General features: G+C 40.3%; 2 protein-coding genes across 2 annotated transcripts in view; both read left to right on the forward strand.

Annotated features, from left to right (window-relative positions):
- The first annotated feature begins 232 nt into the window (after nt 1–232).
- On the forward strand, nt 233–6063 carry tamm41 (TAM41 mitochondrial translocator assembly and maintenance homolog). Its single transcript, XM_036531730.1, has 8 exons — nt 233–715; nt 1076–1258; nt 1342–1434; nt 2722–2872; nt 3626–3771; nt 4257–4422; nt 5153–5215; nt 5417–6063. Exons 1-8 carry the CDS (start codon nt 578–580, stop codon nt 5491–5493), a joined length of 1017 nt encoding a protein of 338 aa, XP_036387623.1. The 5' UTR covers nt 233–577; the 3' UTR covers nt 5494–6063.
- A 2305-nt stretch (nt 6064–8368) lies between these two features.
- Nucleotides 8369–17335, forward strand: part of vgll4b (vestigial-like family member 4b) — a 40048-nt gene continuing 31081 nt past the window's right edge. The window contains exons 1-2 of the mRNA XM_036530925.1: nt 8369–8551; nt 9676–9752. Of these exons, the coding sequence (XP_036386818.1) occupies nt 9689–9752 (64 nt within the window). The 5' untranslated portion in view covers nt 8369–8551; nt 9676–9688. The remainder of the gene's footprint in view (nt 8552–9675; nt 9753–17335) is intronic.

The raw sequence follows: 17335 nt of genomic DNA on the forward strand, positions 1-17335 counted from the left end.
GTGCTCCCCATTTCACCAAATGCAATGCACCTTCATTCATTTATCTAAAATAATTAATCTATGATGTAATGATGAGCTTGAGTTTGAAAAGAAAAACAGAAGCATCTAGACTGGAAACGACAGGATTGCCCTATATTCACCTATTTACATTTTCTAACGTTGGATTAACCTCCTAGTCGATAGATGGCGCTTATACTGCATTGGTGTCTTCCTTTTGGGCGAAGCCCTGACATGGGGCGCTTGAGTGCCATTTGTAGCTAACTGGCTAAGGCTACGTTTTAGTGGATGGAATATGCTGTCAACCTTTCTTGGTGCATTTTGTTTATCATTGCTTTTTATGCACAGAAATACGCTACGACTATAAGACTATTTCCATGTTGTGTTATGTATTTCCTTACATCGCAATGACACGGCGGTGTGATAACTTCAATAACATTGACACGAGCTAGCTGGTTTGGCAGCCAGCCAACATTTATTCTATGGACCATGCAGTGGTACATGAGTGTTAAATGTGATCAAAGGTGCTGTAGTTATTTGCTGCTAATGACTCAAGAGTAGAATACAAGGTTTTGTTGCCATGTCGCTGCCAGCCCTACAGAACACAAGTGTCTTTTATCGAAGGATTCTGTCCCAGTTTCCTCAGGACATAAGTCTTGCGTTTGCCTATGGATCTGGTGTATTTAAACAATCTGGAACGACCCAAGGTCAAATGGGGGTAAGAAATATATACCTAGCAAGTTAATACACAGCTAACTGGCTAATAGCCTGAAGGCAGAAATAGTTCTTTAAAGTACTGTACACGATCGCGGGCCAGCAAAGTGAAGCAAACCGTTGAACAAGACTGTTTCCGTAGCTTGGATAGCTTGCTGATAAGTTGTGGTGTCCGTTTGTCATGACCATGAAGTCCGTGTGATACCCTTGAAATATTTTGTATTTTTCATCAATGCACAGGGACGGTTAGCTGCATTGCTAGCTACTAGCTATTAGTACACCTTAGAACATTTAGTGTGTCCATCAGTTGACCGTGTCAGTCCTTTTTCAAATGTTTTAACTGGCTACAATATTTTTGTCGTAGAAAAACATGGTAGACTTCGTGTTTGCTGTGGACGACCCAGTAACTTGGCACACGATGAACCTGTTGCAAAATCGGAAACATTACTCTTTCCTCAAGTACCTTGGGCCCAAGCACATCAGCAGCATTCAGAATGACCACGGAGCCGGAGTTTATTACAACACATTAGTTCCAACCAATGGAAGGGTAAGACACTGTTGACCTTACGTATGTGTTGACCGTGTCCATGGCAAATTACTGATACACTAAACTTTTTTGTCACATCACAGATAATTAAGTACGGCGTCATCAGCACAGATTCCCTGATAGACGATTTGATGCATTGGAAAACAATGTATGTGGCTGGCAGACTACACAAACCGGTAAGGATGTTCAGTGCTAATTTAAGAAAAAACAAGCATGTTACTGCGGGGAGAGTAGGGGATTACAGTGGTTACACACGTGGATTGCTTGCACTCCATAGGACGTATGGAAACATGCAATTCCGGACAAGGCCCAAATGGTGGCACTATTTGTTATATTTTGGCACTACTTGTTATATTAGCTATAGTTGACGCCCCCCACATACAACAGTTTTTTTTTTTTTTTTAGATTATTGTTTTACAAAATCTAGTTGATTTGAATCCAAGCTACTACCCACATTTTATATAGAAACCCTTCCAAAGGCAACATTCATTTAAACAGGTTCAATTACATGGGTCAGCATTCAAATAAATGAACAAGCACATTCCAAAAATCAGAACAAGCAGATGTCAGTTATACCTTGATATTTATTTCCAGATTTTACTGAAAAGGAATCTGTTGATAAGTAAGTTGTACATAACAAACTGTGGGAAGAATTTGGAAGACAGACTTAATATTACAGAGGTTTTGCTTTTGGGGTTACAAAGGAAAGTGGATAGCAAAGTTCTTTACAAGGGTCAGAAGTGTTAAATGAGAAGAATTATTAGTGAACAGACTAAAGAAAACATTGAAAAACCCACTGAGAAGTTATAAAAAGACCGTTATGAAACTGCCATGGTCTCTCTTCAGACAAAACACTGGACTATGCATTCATGGCTTCTCTCTGCTTCAGCTATGAAAGATCCACATCTTTGCAACATGTTTAAAATAAGATGATATACAAAATAAAAACAATAAAGCCTTCATAACTTGTCGTTTTCCCTGCACAAGCTGCACATCCAATAGTAATTTGATAAGAATGGATTCAGTGAAGTGTCCCACCAAGGAAGAAAATGCAATATAAAATCATGCATTACCTGAAACATATCTGCTGACTTGTTCATTTGGAAAGTATGAAATAAGAGTACTGTTGTGAGGATATAACATTTTGTTTGGTAGAAAACAACATGACATTACTACGTAAATTGAATATACTATGCCTTAAGATGCCTTAAGTGGTCCAAACAAAACCAAAAATTAAAGAAAGTAATGCAATAATTCTAGACAGATTTGACTTGAATGAAAAACATTGGATAACTTTTGTGTTCTCACAAAAATATTTGTGTGGTCCTTGTTTTAACAACTAAACAATAAACACACAACACAGTAGTGAAGTAACATGAATTATAAGAGATTGTGTTAATGCAAGAACAGCTGTATCGTCCTTTGAAAAAAGTGTTTGCGTGCATGCTTGTATGTTTGTATAGGTAAAAATTCTGCTTCAGAATGAGAATGGGAAGCTTCGCGCTGCCCTGGTGGGCAATCTGAAGAGTGCTGTTACGGCGTCCTTTCTCATGCTTCCTGAGAGCTTCTCTGAAGAGGAACTCTTTGTCCAGATTGCTGGACTCTCGTATTCTGGTGAGTACCCTGTGCATCATGCCCCTGTGGCTGTTCCTGATTAGCTGTCTCAAATATTGTCTGCACCATAGAGTGCACGTCTTCACGTGCTAGTGTTGGAGGTCATTCAGTGTAGCTTCAAGACCATAACGGCAATATTTTAATACTGCATCAACACAACAAAGAGAACTAGTTGGGACTGGTTTGTAGTTGACTGTCTCAGACAGAAAGTATTCCCTCAGAAACAAAGTGCTCCCCAAAAGGATATGCAACAGGAATACAGTCACTTGCAACCACAATATTCCTTATATTAAATGTATCATTTATTTAAATTCACAGAATTATGCACGTATGTTTAGATGTGCTTGCATCATTCCATGAACCTGAATAAATTATACATTTAATGTAAGCAATATTATGAAAAACTACATATCTGGTGATTCTCATGGCTGTGAACACTTTGCTATTGTATCATTTTGTGCATTTTTACATGTTGAGAATGCGTCATAGAACAATATTTAATAGTATATTTAACTTATTTAATAATAACAAAATTTGAAGTATACTATAAAAATAAACACTTAAACTACTATATTTAAAATATACTATAAAAATCAGCCTTTTTAAGTGAGCAGGTAATTTATTGCAGTAACTGAGTGTCTTCAGCATTATCTCAGCCCAGTATTCTTGAGGCGCTCTGATTCACCACCCGTCACCTATTTGAAATGGTTACCGTAAGTGCGGTTGTGAAATGGCCTCCTGTCTTGGTTTCAGGGGATTTCAGGATGGTAATCGGTGAAGACAAATCCAAAGTTTTAAACATTGTGAAGGAGAACTTGCTGCATTTCCGGAACCTGTACAGCAACATCCTGCAGGAGTGCCCACAGGTGGTGTACAAGCCACAGCAGGCAAAGCTGGAGGTGAGACTCACACCTTACAGCAGTTTGCATTTCCTCTCCTTCTTAGGCTGGTGAGAAAGAGAGAGACAGCATTAGGCGTTTAAACATGTACCAGACTGAGGGCACACAGGGGCTGGTTTAGAGTCAAGGTTTGACTTGTCAGCATTGCGTGGCAGAAATTGCAAAGGCATAAGGCGTCTCCTCACCTGGACAGTAAACTTTTGGCTGGGATGGGCTGGGAGTAGCTGCTTGGCTGTGCTTTTGCGAGGCGTGACAAAGAGAGGCAGCTGTGTAGTTCCTGGGGGTGGAGGGGGGTGGACACTCCTCTTAGCACGGGGTCAGATTTCACATCTTTGAGCCTCTTTGTTTCCAGTTGATCCATCTGGACTGTTTTCATGAATTGTTTAGGGGTGCCAGTTCTCCTTCCACCAGTCACAGACAGGGAACACTGATAAGAGAACATACACTGACTTACTCACAGGATGGTGCCTCCGCTCTGATTCCAGGTTGACAAGAGTCCTGAGGGCCAGTTCACTCAGCTGATGGCCCTGCCCAGGACTCTCCAGCAGCAGATAACCCGTCTGGTGGACCCTCCGGGAAAGAACAGGGATGTGGAAGAGATCCTGCTGCAGGTGGCTCAGGATCCAGACTGCGGATCAGTGGTGCAGCAAGGTCAGACATTCAGGGCCTGCACTAAGGAGCTCACATACCTGTTTACATGCCACGTGTCTCTGTACAGAAAACTGCTTTAGTAAGGCTTTTCAATTTCGGCTGTTCACACATACTTAGGAACATTATGAAAGGTAAACAATAAGGTTAAAGCTTTGAAAGTAATGTTTCATTTCAAATTTCAGGTAATTAATTTCAGATTTTACAATATCAGATTATGTAAATCATTTTTATTTATTTATTTACTTTACTGCACTTAATCTGTTGTTTATAATTTATTAATGATCATTATCTCCTTAATCTCATTTGTAATTTGAACTGAGATGTTGAAGTGACAATCGCTCTATACTCTGTACTTACTTGACCTGCTAGGCCTGAAAATGTCAAAATCCAGTCATACAAGAAACCGCACCCATAATATGTTGTGGAAATAACTGGCTACTGGAAGAGTTATGAAAGCACTTGTTTGTATTCCATAGACTGTTTGTTTGGCATGTGCCAGTTGTGTTTTGAGCAGTGGTATTATTTTAATATGAGCAATCTCACTTAAACTACCTCTGTATCATGTTGTTGACAATATTGCATCACCACGTGTGTAAATTATGCTACTGGTTAGGACCTGATACAGTGAGGTGAATCTTGTGATACAGCTTATTAATGTCAGTAGAAACTTGGGGCCTTTTTCAACACAAGTTTTTCAATATGTATTTTCTTTTTCTTTTTACCCCTTTAGGAATATCATCAATAGTGAAATCTTCCAGCATTACGCAGAGTGCCAAAGGCATTGCCACTGCTGGTAAGAGAATCTCTCTGCTTGTGTAGCTAAGTGATCTGTCTGCATACGTGTTGTTGGGTTAATAATCTCTTCTTGATGCACATATAATGGTAAATTTAGGGATCACAAAAGGAATATACTATTGCATGTGCATAGGACCGTTGATAACTGCATGGCAAAGGCCTATTGGCTAAAAATGACGTGTTCTTTTATTCTCCATAGGAATGATGAAAACGGTGTCATACAGTGCCAAAAAGCTCTGGAAAATGTGGAAAGGCTGGAGAAGGAAGCCCGTGTGATGCTCCAGCCACGCTGTATGCTTTAATGAATGCAGCTGCTTAAATTAGCTATTAAAGCCCCTCGTTTATACACCGTCTGTCTCTTCTTCTGGTAACACTGTTCATCTGTACGGAGGTGTCACTTGAATCTCAAGCACTTTTGTTTCCTCTAATACTTGAAGCCTGATTGCATTTTTAAAGCTTTCCCTCTATTGTTTTAATGAAAGGACTGTGTACTACATGCTTCCCAGAGACACACAGCCTGGCAGTACGATATGTGTGGAAAATAATTTGTTCCCCCGATTCCTGAGAGCGTTCTAGTACTTTCCATTCCTTGTGAGAAAATTCAGCCACCAAAATAAGATTCCCTTGGAAGTTAAGAAAAAGCATTACTTCAGGAAGTGTGTGAAATTATCCTAATGTACACCAATGCACTCGTGTCCTTTGTGGATTTGCAATGTTTTTTGGTGATGTGGATTTATTAAGTTTTGCACTGTGATTTTCCAAGAGCTAGTAAACTAGACAGAACCAGGCATAGGACATTCTTATTGGGTCCAGTTTGAAATATTCTAATAATGTGTGTCCTGTATTTTCAATGCATGTCATAACAGAACCTGTGAAATCACAAGGTGCACCCTTATTTCATTAATAATGGTCATTATAATTATTTCTTTTTATGAGTTTTGCTCATATTTAACAACCTATCCTCTTTTACACGTAACATGTCTCTTTTTCCATGTCTTATTCCATTGTGTTTGCTGGATCATTTAACAACATTTTCTCGATTTCTATATGTGCTTTTTCAATCTACCACTTACAAAGCAAACTAAAATTCTTTGAAGTGTATAAAATCCAGACTTAAATTGTTAGCAAATTAAATTATATGTAGGATGATTACAAGTTTCACAGAGGCAGGTGTGCACAAGTCTTCCGGTTCCTGATTTGATCTACGAATTAAGATTTTGGTTGTTGCAGTCTTTTTCTGTAATTACCTGTTTAATTGATTTTCTCAGGATGTGGGACCATTTTTCTTTCAAAAACAGTTCTGAAGTTAGTACTGTGTATTAGACTGCTTCTCTGCTTCATTTGCTGTTTCCGACAGGTGGCAAGTGCAGACAAATGAAGTACTGTTGAGAATGAGAAGGCAGCTGGCAGGCACAGGTTTACGGCAAAAAATGTGCAGCTGAAAAGAACCTAAAGAGTCGAGTGAACATTCCATACCTTTCTGTAATGTTAGCCCCCTCTGTTCAGAACTGAAATTTGCATGCTTTTAAAAAGCATAAATTGGTACTGTAGAAATCCTTAGTGGTTCTTGATCAGAGTAGTCATCTAACCCACATACTTTTTCCTTACAGTTGAAAAACTAAGAAAATGCTATTTTGATTCATTTTTTATTTAATTGTTTACTGTGAAACTCATGATTCACACATGATGAACACACACCATCAGGCATTTGATTGTACAATATGTATGTTTGGGTGGGGGATGGAGGGGGCTCATTCAGCCCATAGTTCTGTCAGATGTGAGAAGTGGGTAGAATGAATTATGGTTGATAGTGAAAGTATAAAAGCACAAGAAATCATTGCCTGACAGTATTATGTGATATCCCTCTGGTGTTTTCCATCCTACTGTTAAGTACCATAATGTCCTGTTTTGATGTCTTGACACACTGTGGGAGGAGCTGGATAAATGTCTTAGAATGTGTTCTTTGTGAGACAGCTAACACATAATGGGCCCACCAGTCATTAAGTTGCGCATGCTTTATGTTGACAAGCACTTCCAGAAAAACGCAACAATAACACTGAAATAGCACCACCTACTACACCAGCTTGAAAAAGACCAAACCTAAAATCTACAGCACACAGTTAAATATATACAGAAAATGTATATACAGCATATGAGCTAGTATGGTGAAAATACACATTTTGTTTGACGGTTTCATGTGAATATATATCCTTAATAAGAATGCTCTTCGTTATGTCCTTTGCTAAAATATACTAAACTACAAACACCCGAAATTACTTTGTCATGCTGTCATTTTAGGTTTATATAATGTAATTCAACACAAGGCTGTACGATGGGATTTGAAAACCTAAAACTTGACACTATGAAAATGATACTTTCTGCAGACCAACTCTTTTCAATTTTGCCAAGTCAGCGGCCGTTACTTATCGGTCATATCATATTTTTCAACCTGTTGTTTTCTGATTTACTGTTTACAGCTTTATACTCACTGAAAACTCTTAATCGATCTGTATTGTAAACTTCTATCGTCTGCTTTTTTGTGCAAAGAAAGAAAGAAGTAGCAAACAGGTCAAAAAACGAAGTCCACGCAGAGGCTGTGCATATATGTTTTGACAATCGTGTCTGCAAAAACTTAATGAAAATAATTATCTTGCTTCGCCTCAAATTTAAGCGCTCCCAGGTAGCCAAAATTATTTCACAAACTCATATCAAAGAAGAATAATTAGGAATCAAATTTAATAAAACACGCGCGTTGTCCACTGCATCGTGACTTACTAAAGAATCAGATTTTTGATTATTTTATCTTAAAAGTCACTACAATAAAAACGACCTAAAAGTGTTGGCCGTGTAATTAAACCCCAGTTCTCGTGTACTCAATCTAGCTGCAAAGGCTGCAAATAAATTTCCTTTCATTGCAAGATATGCGCACTACTGTGACAGTCACTACATGTGTGTCAGTGCGCGTCGGTCACTTCCTACATTGTTGAAGCATGCTTGTTGTTGAACTTCCTTATTTTCTTCTACCTGGGAAGGATGTGATGTAACGTGATTCATTAACATAATTTATGCTGATCTCATTTCGTAGAGCTAAACCAATGAGAATTCTTCACTTTCACCACCTGCTAGGAAGAGAATTCCATCATTCCTCACATTCTTCCTTGGCTGCCTGTTCACTGAGTGTTCCCAAGTCAGTACAAGCACTTGGCCATTGTCTCTGCTTCGGGATATAGCCTGCGAGTTGCTTTCTTCGTGAGTCGAAAGTGCTCTGGGCTTGTTCTTCAATCCTCAAGTCACCAGCAATATAATCAAGACTCCACAGTGGCGCTACAAAGTGGTATGTAGTAGCCAGTTGGCTAACTTGAGCTGATATCCCCAGTTGCAACAGGCGTGCATAGAAAGACGTTACAGACTGAAACTATCGCTGGAATGTTAAGAGTTAGATCATGAGGAGTGGTATGCAAACAAACTGCGCGAGCGCATGTTTGTTACACTCAGAGTAATGGTTATAGATGTTAGTTTACCAAATTGACACCCGAAAAGGTAATCCTGTATGCCAAGCAACATTTCTTATTGCCTCCCCAAGGGATACAGTTCAGTGGTTGGCAGCGAGCTTTTCGTGTGTTGACCCTAGGATAATAGTCTGCATTTATGTAGCCTGTGTTCGAGAATTCAGTCCCATTGTTCCGAATTGTAAGTTTTGTAGGATAGCTTGGGAGCTGGTAACTGAAGCCGCAATACCCGTAAAGCTTTCCAATCCACAGTTCTGTTGTTGTGTTGGAAACGTTATGAAAGAGCAGTTGACAATTTAGAAGTTAAAGTAACTCTGCAGCCGCTATCTTGACGTATTCTTACTAGAAATCTATGTCAGTGGTGTCAAAGCAAACCATGCAGGTCTTCTAAGTAACGTTATATATTTTGATAAATATCTCGGTGTGAACCTGTTTTATATGCAAGTAGACGATACGATAATGGGCATTTTTGTGTTATTAAATTCGCGTTTTTATTTGAAGCATGTGAAAAAGACCGGACTGTCTGTAGTGCCGATTAGAAGTAATTTGCCTGCAGAAATGTAGTAATGGTATCTCTGGAATGTCGAGTGTGGGAAGCGAAACAGCGAGAAACTACGCTCCCTTCGTTAAAGCTGTAGTTGCAGCTTCATTCATCAGTGGACATTGGGCAAGGTTTTTTTTTTTTTGAAAGTTGCACATTATTGTTATAGAAGATTGCGCTTTGCAGAAGTTCGTGTAAACAGATACTACGTCATTTGAGTTGAACCTGTCTGATTATTCTGTTTTGAGAAGCAATGTTTTTGCATTGATAGACTAGTTGACTCCTGATAACTCTTTACATGTTTTGATTCACGGAAATGTAACCCTTGTCTAATCGAGCATTTCCCCGTTGTCCGTAAAAAAAATGACTGGTCGCATTTTGTAATCTTTAATTTTCAATTACTCATAGGATTTTGCGAAGAATGGAAACTCCTTTGGATGTGTTGTCAAGAGCAGCATCTCTAGTACACGCGGATGATGAAAAACGTAAGTTGGAACTTATCTTAGGTCAGGCACATGACCTTTTTAATTTTTGTGCGTGTGTACTTGTGTGCACAATTAGAATCTGTAGTTCATTAAGACCACCCACCTTATACTATCATTTTGAAGAGAAAGGGCATTAGGAATAAAAATAAATAAATATAAGCACTGATCACTTTTGCTAAAACCTTTTTGATGACCTCAGTACATTTCAGTTTTACATCGAGCTCTTCATGGCGGTTTTCTTGTTGGACAACTTTTGTTCTGGCAGCCTGCTTTCCCTGCAGATAATAAGGATATTTTCAGGTGACCACGCCTTCAGTATAACTGCCATCAGCAATATTTCCAATGCGAGAACATAAAGTATTATATGCAGTTGTGTGTTCCAGAAGTACTGGCTTCTTGTTGAACCAGATCATCTGACATATCATCTGACATATTTTGCCATATTGTGTCATGATGGGCCACAAATGTCATGTACTTGTATATCATCACTTTAAAAGTATGGTTTATTGTATCTTGTAACTATGTAGCTATTGCACTTAAGGGCCCAATCGTAATCTTAAAAATAGTGACTATTTAGGATAAAGTTTGGTTGGACATACTAAGTGTTTGTAATTCTGCCTTTTAGTTGCCATTTAGTTGGTGTGAGTGCTTGGCATGTCCAACAGAACTTTCCCTAGGGCTGATGGTTACATTTTTATGGGCTTTTCCCAGAAATGAAAAACTGATGTAAGTTACAGACACATTTTTCAGCAAATAGCCCTGGGGAACCTTTAAGAGCCTTAACCTTTTGTCATGTAGCCCTTTGTGGCCAGCGTGTTTCTGGAGTGAGGGTGGTTCAGTCCGTTGAGGGCTGTGGGAGGAACCATGCTGAAATGGCCTGCCATTGCTGCCACGCAACTTCCCAGTTCAACCAAAACCTTGGGATTCTTGGGCAGCCCAGAAGTGAACATTCCACTCTGTCACATCCACGTAGTCTTGCATAAGTTCCATCTGTAGAAAATTCCTTTTAAGATTAGGATAAGTAAAGCCAGCTCAGCAGGCATAGAACATTCTACGGTTTAGCCTGATTTAAATTTTTAGTGCAGAGTCACAGGGATGAAAAATTAGAATGCAAGTTTGCAAAGAGCCGTCGAATTGAATTGAGTGCAGCTTGAGGTTTATTATTATTTTTTAGCTGGAATTACCTTGCCAGGTTCCAGGAAGGAATTCACTACTCTCACTATATCCTCACCGCTCAGTCTGATTACCTGTTTTCTAATAGCAGTGAATTGGTACTGCTCTGCTTTTGTAAGTTACACATTTTAGAGGAGTAGACTGTGTTATGACAAGCTGAAGAAATGTCTGAAACAAGCCATTGTGGTAATTAGAGTAGGATGTAAAACTATCTTAGGTTTGGAGGTGCTCATATCATTCATATTCCCTACCCAAAAGAACAGCAACTTATCTTAGTATTTAAAGATGTCTCAGGTGGCCCCTAGGGTACAAGTAATGTAGATGTAAGCCTTCTAAATATTATCTGCTTGAGAGTGTCCATTCAGCTAATTTTCTGCCTTTTTCTTTGCTCTGATTTTGTGATCCAGAATTTTTCAGAGAAGCTTTAAAAATGATTGTCTTCTGATATGTTCATGTAAATGATGATAAATGTAGTGACACTTTTCTGAACTTTTTTCAGAAAGTTTCTTTATAAATATGTCCTCTTCAACTGTTAGGTAGTGATTCTTGATGTTTTTGTATGGCCTGAGACACTGGTGTGTTCATTTTGAGTGTTTGAGGGCGGGTTTCGTCGCACATCTTGGCAAAATGGTGTCAGGGAACTTTGTTACCCCCCCTGCTGTGTTTTTGTTTGGAGCAGTGCTGATGTCACTGTTGTGGTTGTGCTGGCTTCTTTGTTCAAACACAATACACTCAACCTGTTTCCACAATGGTGCACCAGCATCGCTCGCACACAAAGCTCCGCCTGCTTGTTTGCATTTATGACAAACCTTTTGGAATGCCCATGCTTGTGAAGCATGCAAAGGAGGGGTCTTTGCTCTTAGGCCTGCTTTCTTGGCCCCTATCCTCTGGTAAAAGGTCCACTGTAAACCAAGCTATTCAAAACTGACAGACAGTTGTGTGAGCTGAACTGTGGAGGACTTGGATCGATGTCAGGAGATCCAAGAACACCAAGCAGTGACCAGTTCCTGGTTCTGGGGGCCTATAGCCCATATTCTCCAGCTTTTGAATCAGGAATAGGCTGTGAGGAATGGCTAAATTGGATCAGTCACTCTAGGGTTGAGCTGAATCAGGTGGTACTGGAGTGGGGCAAAAACCTCCAGGTCACCAGGCCTCCAACCCTGGCCTTAAGTAAGGGAAAAAGAGCCCAATTAGATTAGTCTGTCTGAATGACTTCTTTCTTTTCCCTCTGGGGTGTGAAACACAGCTAGATAATGTCCTCTTCTGTTATAGTGACTTAAACATTCCTTCATTTTTGCTTTCAGTAGCTACCACAGTTCCATCAGTAAGGATGTTCATGCATGACCAAGAGACTGAGTTTCTTGATATTACTTGCCTCAGAGTTAAAAAAAATCTGTCTTGAAGTGAACAAAATCAAAGGTAGAGAAGTATTTGTGGAGCTAGCTGTCAGCAAGGCAAATTGCACACACTTTGCCAAGTGGAGGTTACCTAGAACAACGTTTCCAAGCTTATGTCATGATTGTTTTTAGCCTAGTGTTTGTTTTGGCCCTGCTGATATGGCTACTGCACAAGCTCTAGAAGCCAAACAGGATGCAGACCTTTGGCACAGAGTTGTTTTAACCTCATGAAAGATTTAGTTTTCCCTGTTACTCTTGGTGTGACATTCCAAGCAACCAGACCTACACCAGTGGTGTAGGAGTGGCTGTCAGTATTACCTGGAAGCTGTTTGCTAGCAAGCTATAGATCACTTATCTGTGATGCTTGCCTGCTGGTGTGGTATGGTTGTCTTTTGATAACTCTGTTTCGTTCTCACGCCATTCGCCATTTTTTTATGAGACTGAGTGCTTTGGTTTCCACACATGAATCTTTTAGTACATCACCTCCCTGGTGTTTGAATGTTGTAAGGGGTGGGAATGGAACGCCAGTGGGTCTGTGCATCCTTTTTTTGCACCTGCAGCCCTTGTGTGACTCTGCTTCCGCACAGAATATGTGCGTTGGCTGTTTGGCCTGCAAGTGAATATTCTTTCATTTGCAAATCAAGGTCTTTGAAAGTTCTTTGCTAAACAAATTTCAGTGGTTCATCGATGTGCCCCCGAGTCAAAGGAAAAGGTTTGACGAGTGTGGGTCTCTTTTCAAAAGGGCACAGCAATATGAAGGGAAATTGAAGTATATTTCATTAGACTGCAGTGATCCTTGGAAATCTTTTTAATAAAGTTGAAAATGGACCGTATTGGTTCTACGGTTTACTTGGTCTTGCATTGTTCATATTTTTATAACTGTTACATTGTATGTGGCCGTACAATCTAAAATTTATACGTTTTAAACTCTGCTGCTTGCTCATTTGCTTTTCTGGACTGTTCAGTGGGTTTTATTTAGCTTGGCTTTAAGAGCTGCTGAAGTACTCTTCCAAGTGCGTCTGTAGTGGTGAGAACGTGTTGAGTCATGACCGTGCACCCGGATGCATGGAGGAGATGCAGAGCTGGCCCTATTCATTCCCAATAGACTGGACTCTTGGTGGATATGTGGTGTGCTGTTCATTAATGGGCTGAGAAATTCAATGGGGACGCTTCTCTTTTGTTCTCTGCCCTTCTTTTCAGCTGTTGTATGTGTGTGAGTGTGAGTGTGAGTGTGCGCGTGTGTGTGTGTGTGTGTGTGTGCGTGCGTACGTGCGTGCGTGCGTGCGTGTGTGTGTGTGGGGGGGCGCAGAGCTCCTGCTCTGTGTGTGTGTGTGTGTGTGTGTTTGTGTTTGTGTGTGTCTGTGTGTGTGTTGGTGGGGGTCAGAAGGACTCTTGGCACAAACGGCTCTTCATTGTGAGCATGTGTGTGCACACACGTGCACGCATGTGTTTGTCTGTGTTGGATGCATGCAAGTGCTCCTGTGTCCTCTCATTGTGTTTGCTTATCACGAGTCTCACGGTCCCCTGGCTTCTGTAGGAAGAGAAACAATAAAATGACATCATTAGCAGCCAGTAGGTAGTGTGGCGAGTAAGTAAAAGAATGTGTGTTTGTGTGTAGACCTGGATGTATTAAAAATAACATTTTTTTTCCAAGACACATTAATAAAGAGCAGCTTACAGAGAATTAGTACTCACAAAAGTCTAGGACAGTACAAAGTACTAGTGACCAAATTGCAATGTTCACAGGATAGATCAGCTGACAGGCCCCACAGCTGTAATCACAGATCGGGGGGGCCTCCAGAGGTCAATGGGTTACCGTGGGGACCGTGACACCATTCAGTGCAGGGCAAAATGGCAAAGGTCAGACTTTGTGGAGAGGGAGAGCTAAGTGGATAGGGGGGGTTATAATGAGTTGCATTTTTGTGATGCTGTTTTTGTGGTTTAATTTGTGTGGTGTTCTTCATCCAAATGATTATTCATCTAGGTTGCAATTAAAAAGGAATAATCCCTCCATAATTTTGCATTTTTCACCTCTTGGGAACATACAGTTAATGATTTAGAGATGGTTAAGATGTTACTGCAAACTGACAGCTACTGCTGTATAAAAGCCTGTTTCTTTTAAGCCAACAAGAATCTTGTTTTTCAGTTTACTTATAGGGAGGGGTGGCAGAATATGCTTCTCCATAATTAAATAGAAGTTAGCTGTCATGGTGAACAGCCATCACAGAGGCCCTTAAGGGATCACACAAACTTTCTCTTATCATAGGAGTCTGGACCACTTTTATTCTACTTTCCATGAGGTCTTGCCTCAGGCCTTCTGGTATTTGGGAGATAGCATCAAACGTCTACAGGAGATGGATGCCTTACATTCTCAGAGTACGGCAACACTACATAAACGTCAACAGAGCTGGGCAGGACTGCTTCCAGATGCAGAGCGACATCACGGTGGAGTGATGCAGGCAGGCAGGTGCTGGTTGTCTCCGTTACCATCTGAAATGTGCTGTCTGGGTCGGCCAGTGTGCCGGGGACATGTCAGGCCACACAGATAAGAGGCAGCCCCGCAAGAAGGAGCAGGATGTGATCATTAGGTGGGCTCTCTGCTGGAGTTTCAGATGATTCCCCACAGAAAGGGGTGAGAAGCTGATTTAGGGATGTCTCACTGAGAGGGTCTCTGTCTCACTGTGCGGGGCACAGGCCACGTATTCCCACCCCTCCATTGTTTTGAGGATTTTTGACTGTTCAGGGAAAGGACTGAAATTTAAATAATGGTTTGATGAAGACACAGTAGTCCTCTTTCCCCCCCAACAAAAGCAGTTTGAAACCGCTGTAGAAACAATAAGCATATTAACCCTTCAACCTTCGTTCAAGGAAGTGGCCAACACAAAATGTCCTCAGGCCAAAATAGTGTAACCACCAGTTTCCCCAAACTCTAATGACAAAGCAGGTTTTCTCTCCTGTTTCACTGATGCAGTAATGGATGGAATGAGCATGGCTGAACCCTCCTAGTTATCTGGTATTGTAAACTGAAATCTGATATTGGGTTGGATTCTGCATACGGTCACACTGTAAAGGTTTACAGTATTTTTCCATGAACTGCAGATGAGTATTCACAATGAGTTGTATTGTAATATGTTTTTAAATAACATGTAATTTGTTCACAACAGCTGTCTGATAATTTACACATGTTTCAAAGCATTTTTAATATTTACTCTATCCATATGTTGTAGATTTGTTTACATTATATTCTCAATAATTGCATAATTTGAAACAACAAAGATGTTCAGAGAGGTGAAGGAGGTTGGAGATATTATGTTCCTATTATTTTTGTACAAACTTGTCTAGCTTGGTTTAGGTTGATTTTGTAAACCAAAATGTGACCTGAAGGAATAATTTATTCTGAATGAACTGAAAGAAGTCTTAAGGTGTGGGCAGGACGGTGAGCTATTGATGTAGGCCATGTCTCTGCCTGTCTGCCAGTGAACAGCTATGCAGAGAACAGATCAATTAAACCAGCAAAAAAGATCAGAGACTGCGTTGTTGAAAAGTCAAAATGTTGTTACCTAACAGTAATGGAACATTTGATAGTGTTGAAGACTGAAAATAAAACATGGGGGTTATTAAGCCTACAAACTTAAGTCAAACCCTAGCTTTCCAAATGTTTTTAAGATATAATAGCAACACTTGGTATTGTTTGGTATTTGTTTGTGATAGGTGAAATATTGCTTAGTAACATGTTAGGCTGTGAATGTGAATCATGAACTGTCAACTGTGAATCATGACTTGAAGCAGGTAGGTCTGTCCTCAAGCCTGTGGACTGACATGATCTTGACTGTTAAACAAGCTGTCATAATGGCACCATCAGTTCACCTTGGAAACTGCCTTGCACTTCAGGTTTGAACACACACCCACAGAGCGCCTGTAGCATTTCATGTTGGATTTAGGTTCCAGATACCCCCCCCCCCCCCCCCCACAGCTCCCCCAAGGGAGGATAAATATATCTCACCCTGAAGGGCAGCACTCTACATCTCTTGATAAACTACAGAGCTGTGGAGCTTTGAGCACAAACATACTCACCGCCAGAATAGACACCAGTGTGACCCGCCTGCTGATTGTTGTAGATAAACCTAGGATTGCAGAACCCTTTAGGGCAGAACCAATTTTTTGGTTTTGTTCAGTGCTCTTTGCAGGTGGGCTGCAGGTTTCATTTGATCCTGTTGACAAATGGATTTACTGTCAGCCCCTTCCTCAGATGGGGTTTTGAGGCTGTAGTAAAAGACAGAAGAATCCATGAGGAACAGAATTAATGCTCTGGTACCTGATCAAACTCCTTTTTGCACTCTTCCCTAGGCTATGACCAGATGACACTTCAGACAGAAAAGCTGTCATCATTTACCCTTTATGGAGAGCATAAAGACACCTACACAGACATGGTTAACATTAATGATGTGGTGTTTGGTGTTCACATGTGGATCTAGAACAAAGAGGACAGTGACTACTTCAGTACTGTGCTGTGATGGTTACATTTAGCTTTGTTGCACTCAGTGAGGTATTTCATAATGTAAATCAAAACACCACCAAGTCTTTGTCAGGTGAATGCAGGAGTGTACGCTAAAGCTGCGTTGTGTGCCGCACTGACTGCATTCAAACCGAATTTGTCTAAATTCATGAATAAATGAAGTACACATTCATACCTTGGCGTAAACTTCATAGTCCAAAGACAAACAGTAATGTGTGCATAAAAACAGAGCTTGGCCAGTCTGTTTGTGGCTTACAACAGTCAATTCTCTTCCTTTGAACACAAGCACATCTATGGCTTCCACCCACAGATATTTGAGAGTTCTTGTTTTGGAATGCATTTTTTCCCAAAAGTGTTGCCCTCAGGAATATGTGTTTGTGCCACACTGTTTTTTTTTTTTTTTTTTTTAATTGGGATACAGGAATTATCTGTATGCCAAACTTTCTTTTTATTGATCTAGTTCTTTTTCAGGTAGCACATTTGACCTTTTCTTCCTT

Source organism: Megalops cyprinoides, chromosome 6 (assembly GCF_013368585.1).
Source record: "Megalops cyprinoides isolate fMegCyp1 chromosome 6, fMegCyp1.pri, whole genome shotgun sequence".
NCBI classification, from domain to species: Eukaryota; Metazoa; Chordata; class Actinopteri; order Elopiformes; family Megalopidae; genus Megalops; species Megalops cyprinoides.

What these genes read in the sequence shown, in the direction of transcription:
- tamm41 (XM_036531730.1), top strand. Translation starts at nt 578, where the DNA reads ATGTCGCTGCCAGCCCTACAGAACACAAGTGTCTTTTATCGAAGGATT. An exon ending in CTGGCAGACTACACAAACCG is followed by an intron (nt 1,435 to 2,721) that starts GTAAGGATGTTC and finishes ATGTTTGTATAG; the next exon opens with GTAAAAATTCTGCTTCAGAA. An exon ending in CACAGCAGGCAAAGCTGGAG is followed by an intron (nt 3,772 to 4,256) that starts GTGAGACTCACA and finishes CTCTGATTCCAG; the next exon opens with GTTGACAAGAGTCCTGAGGG.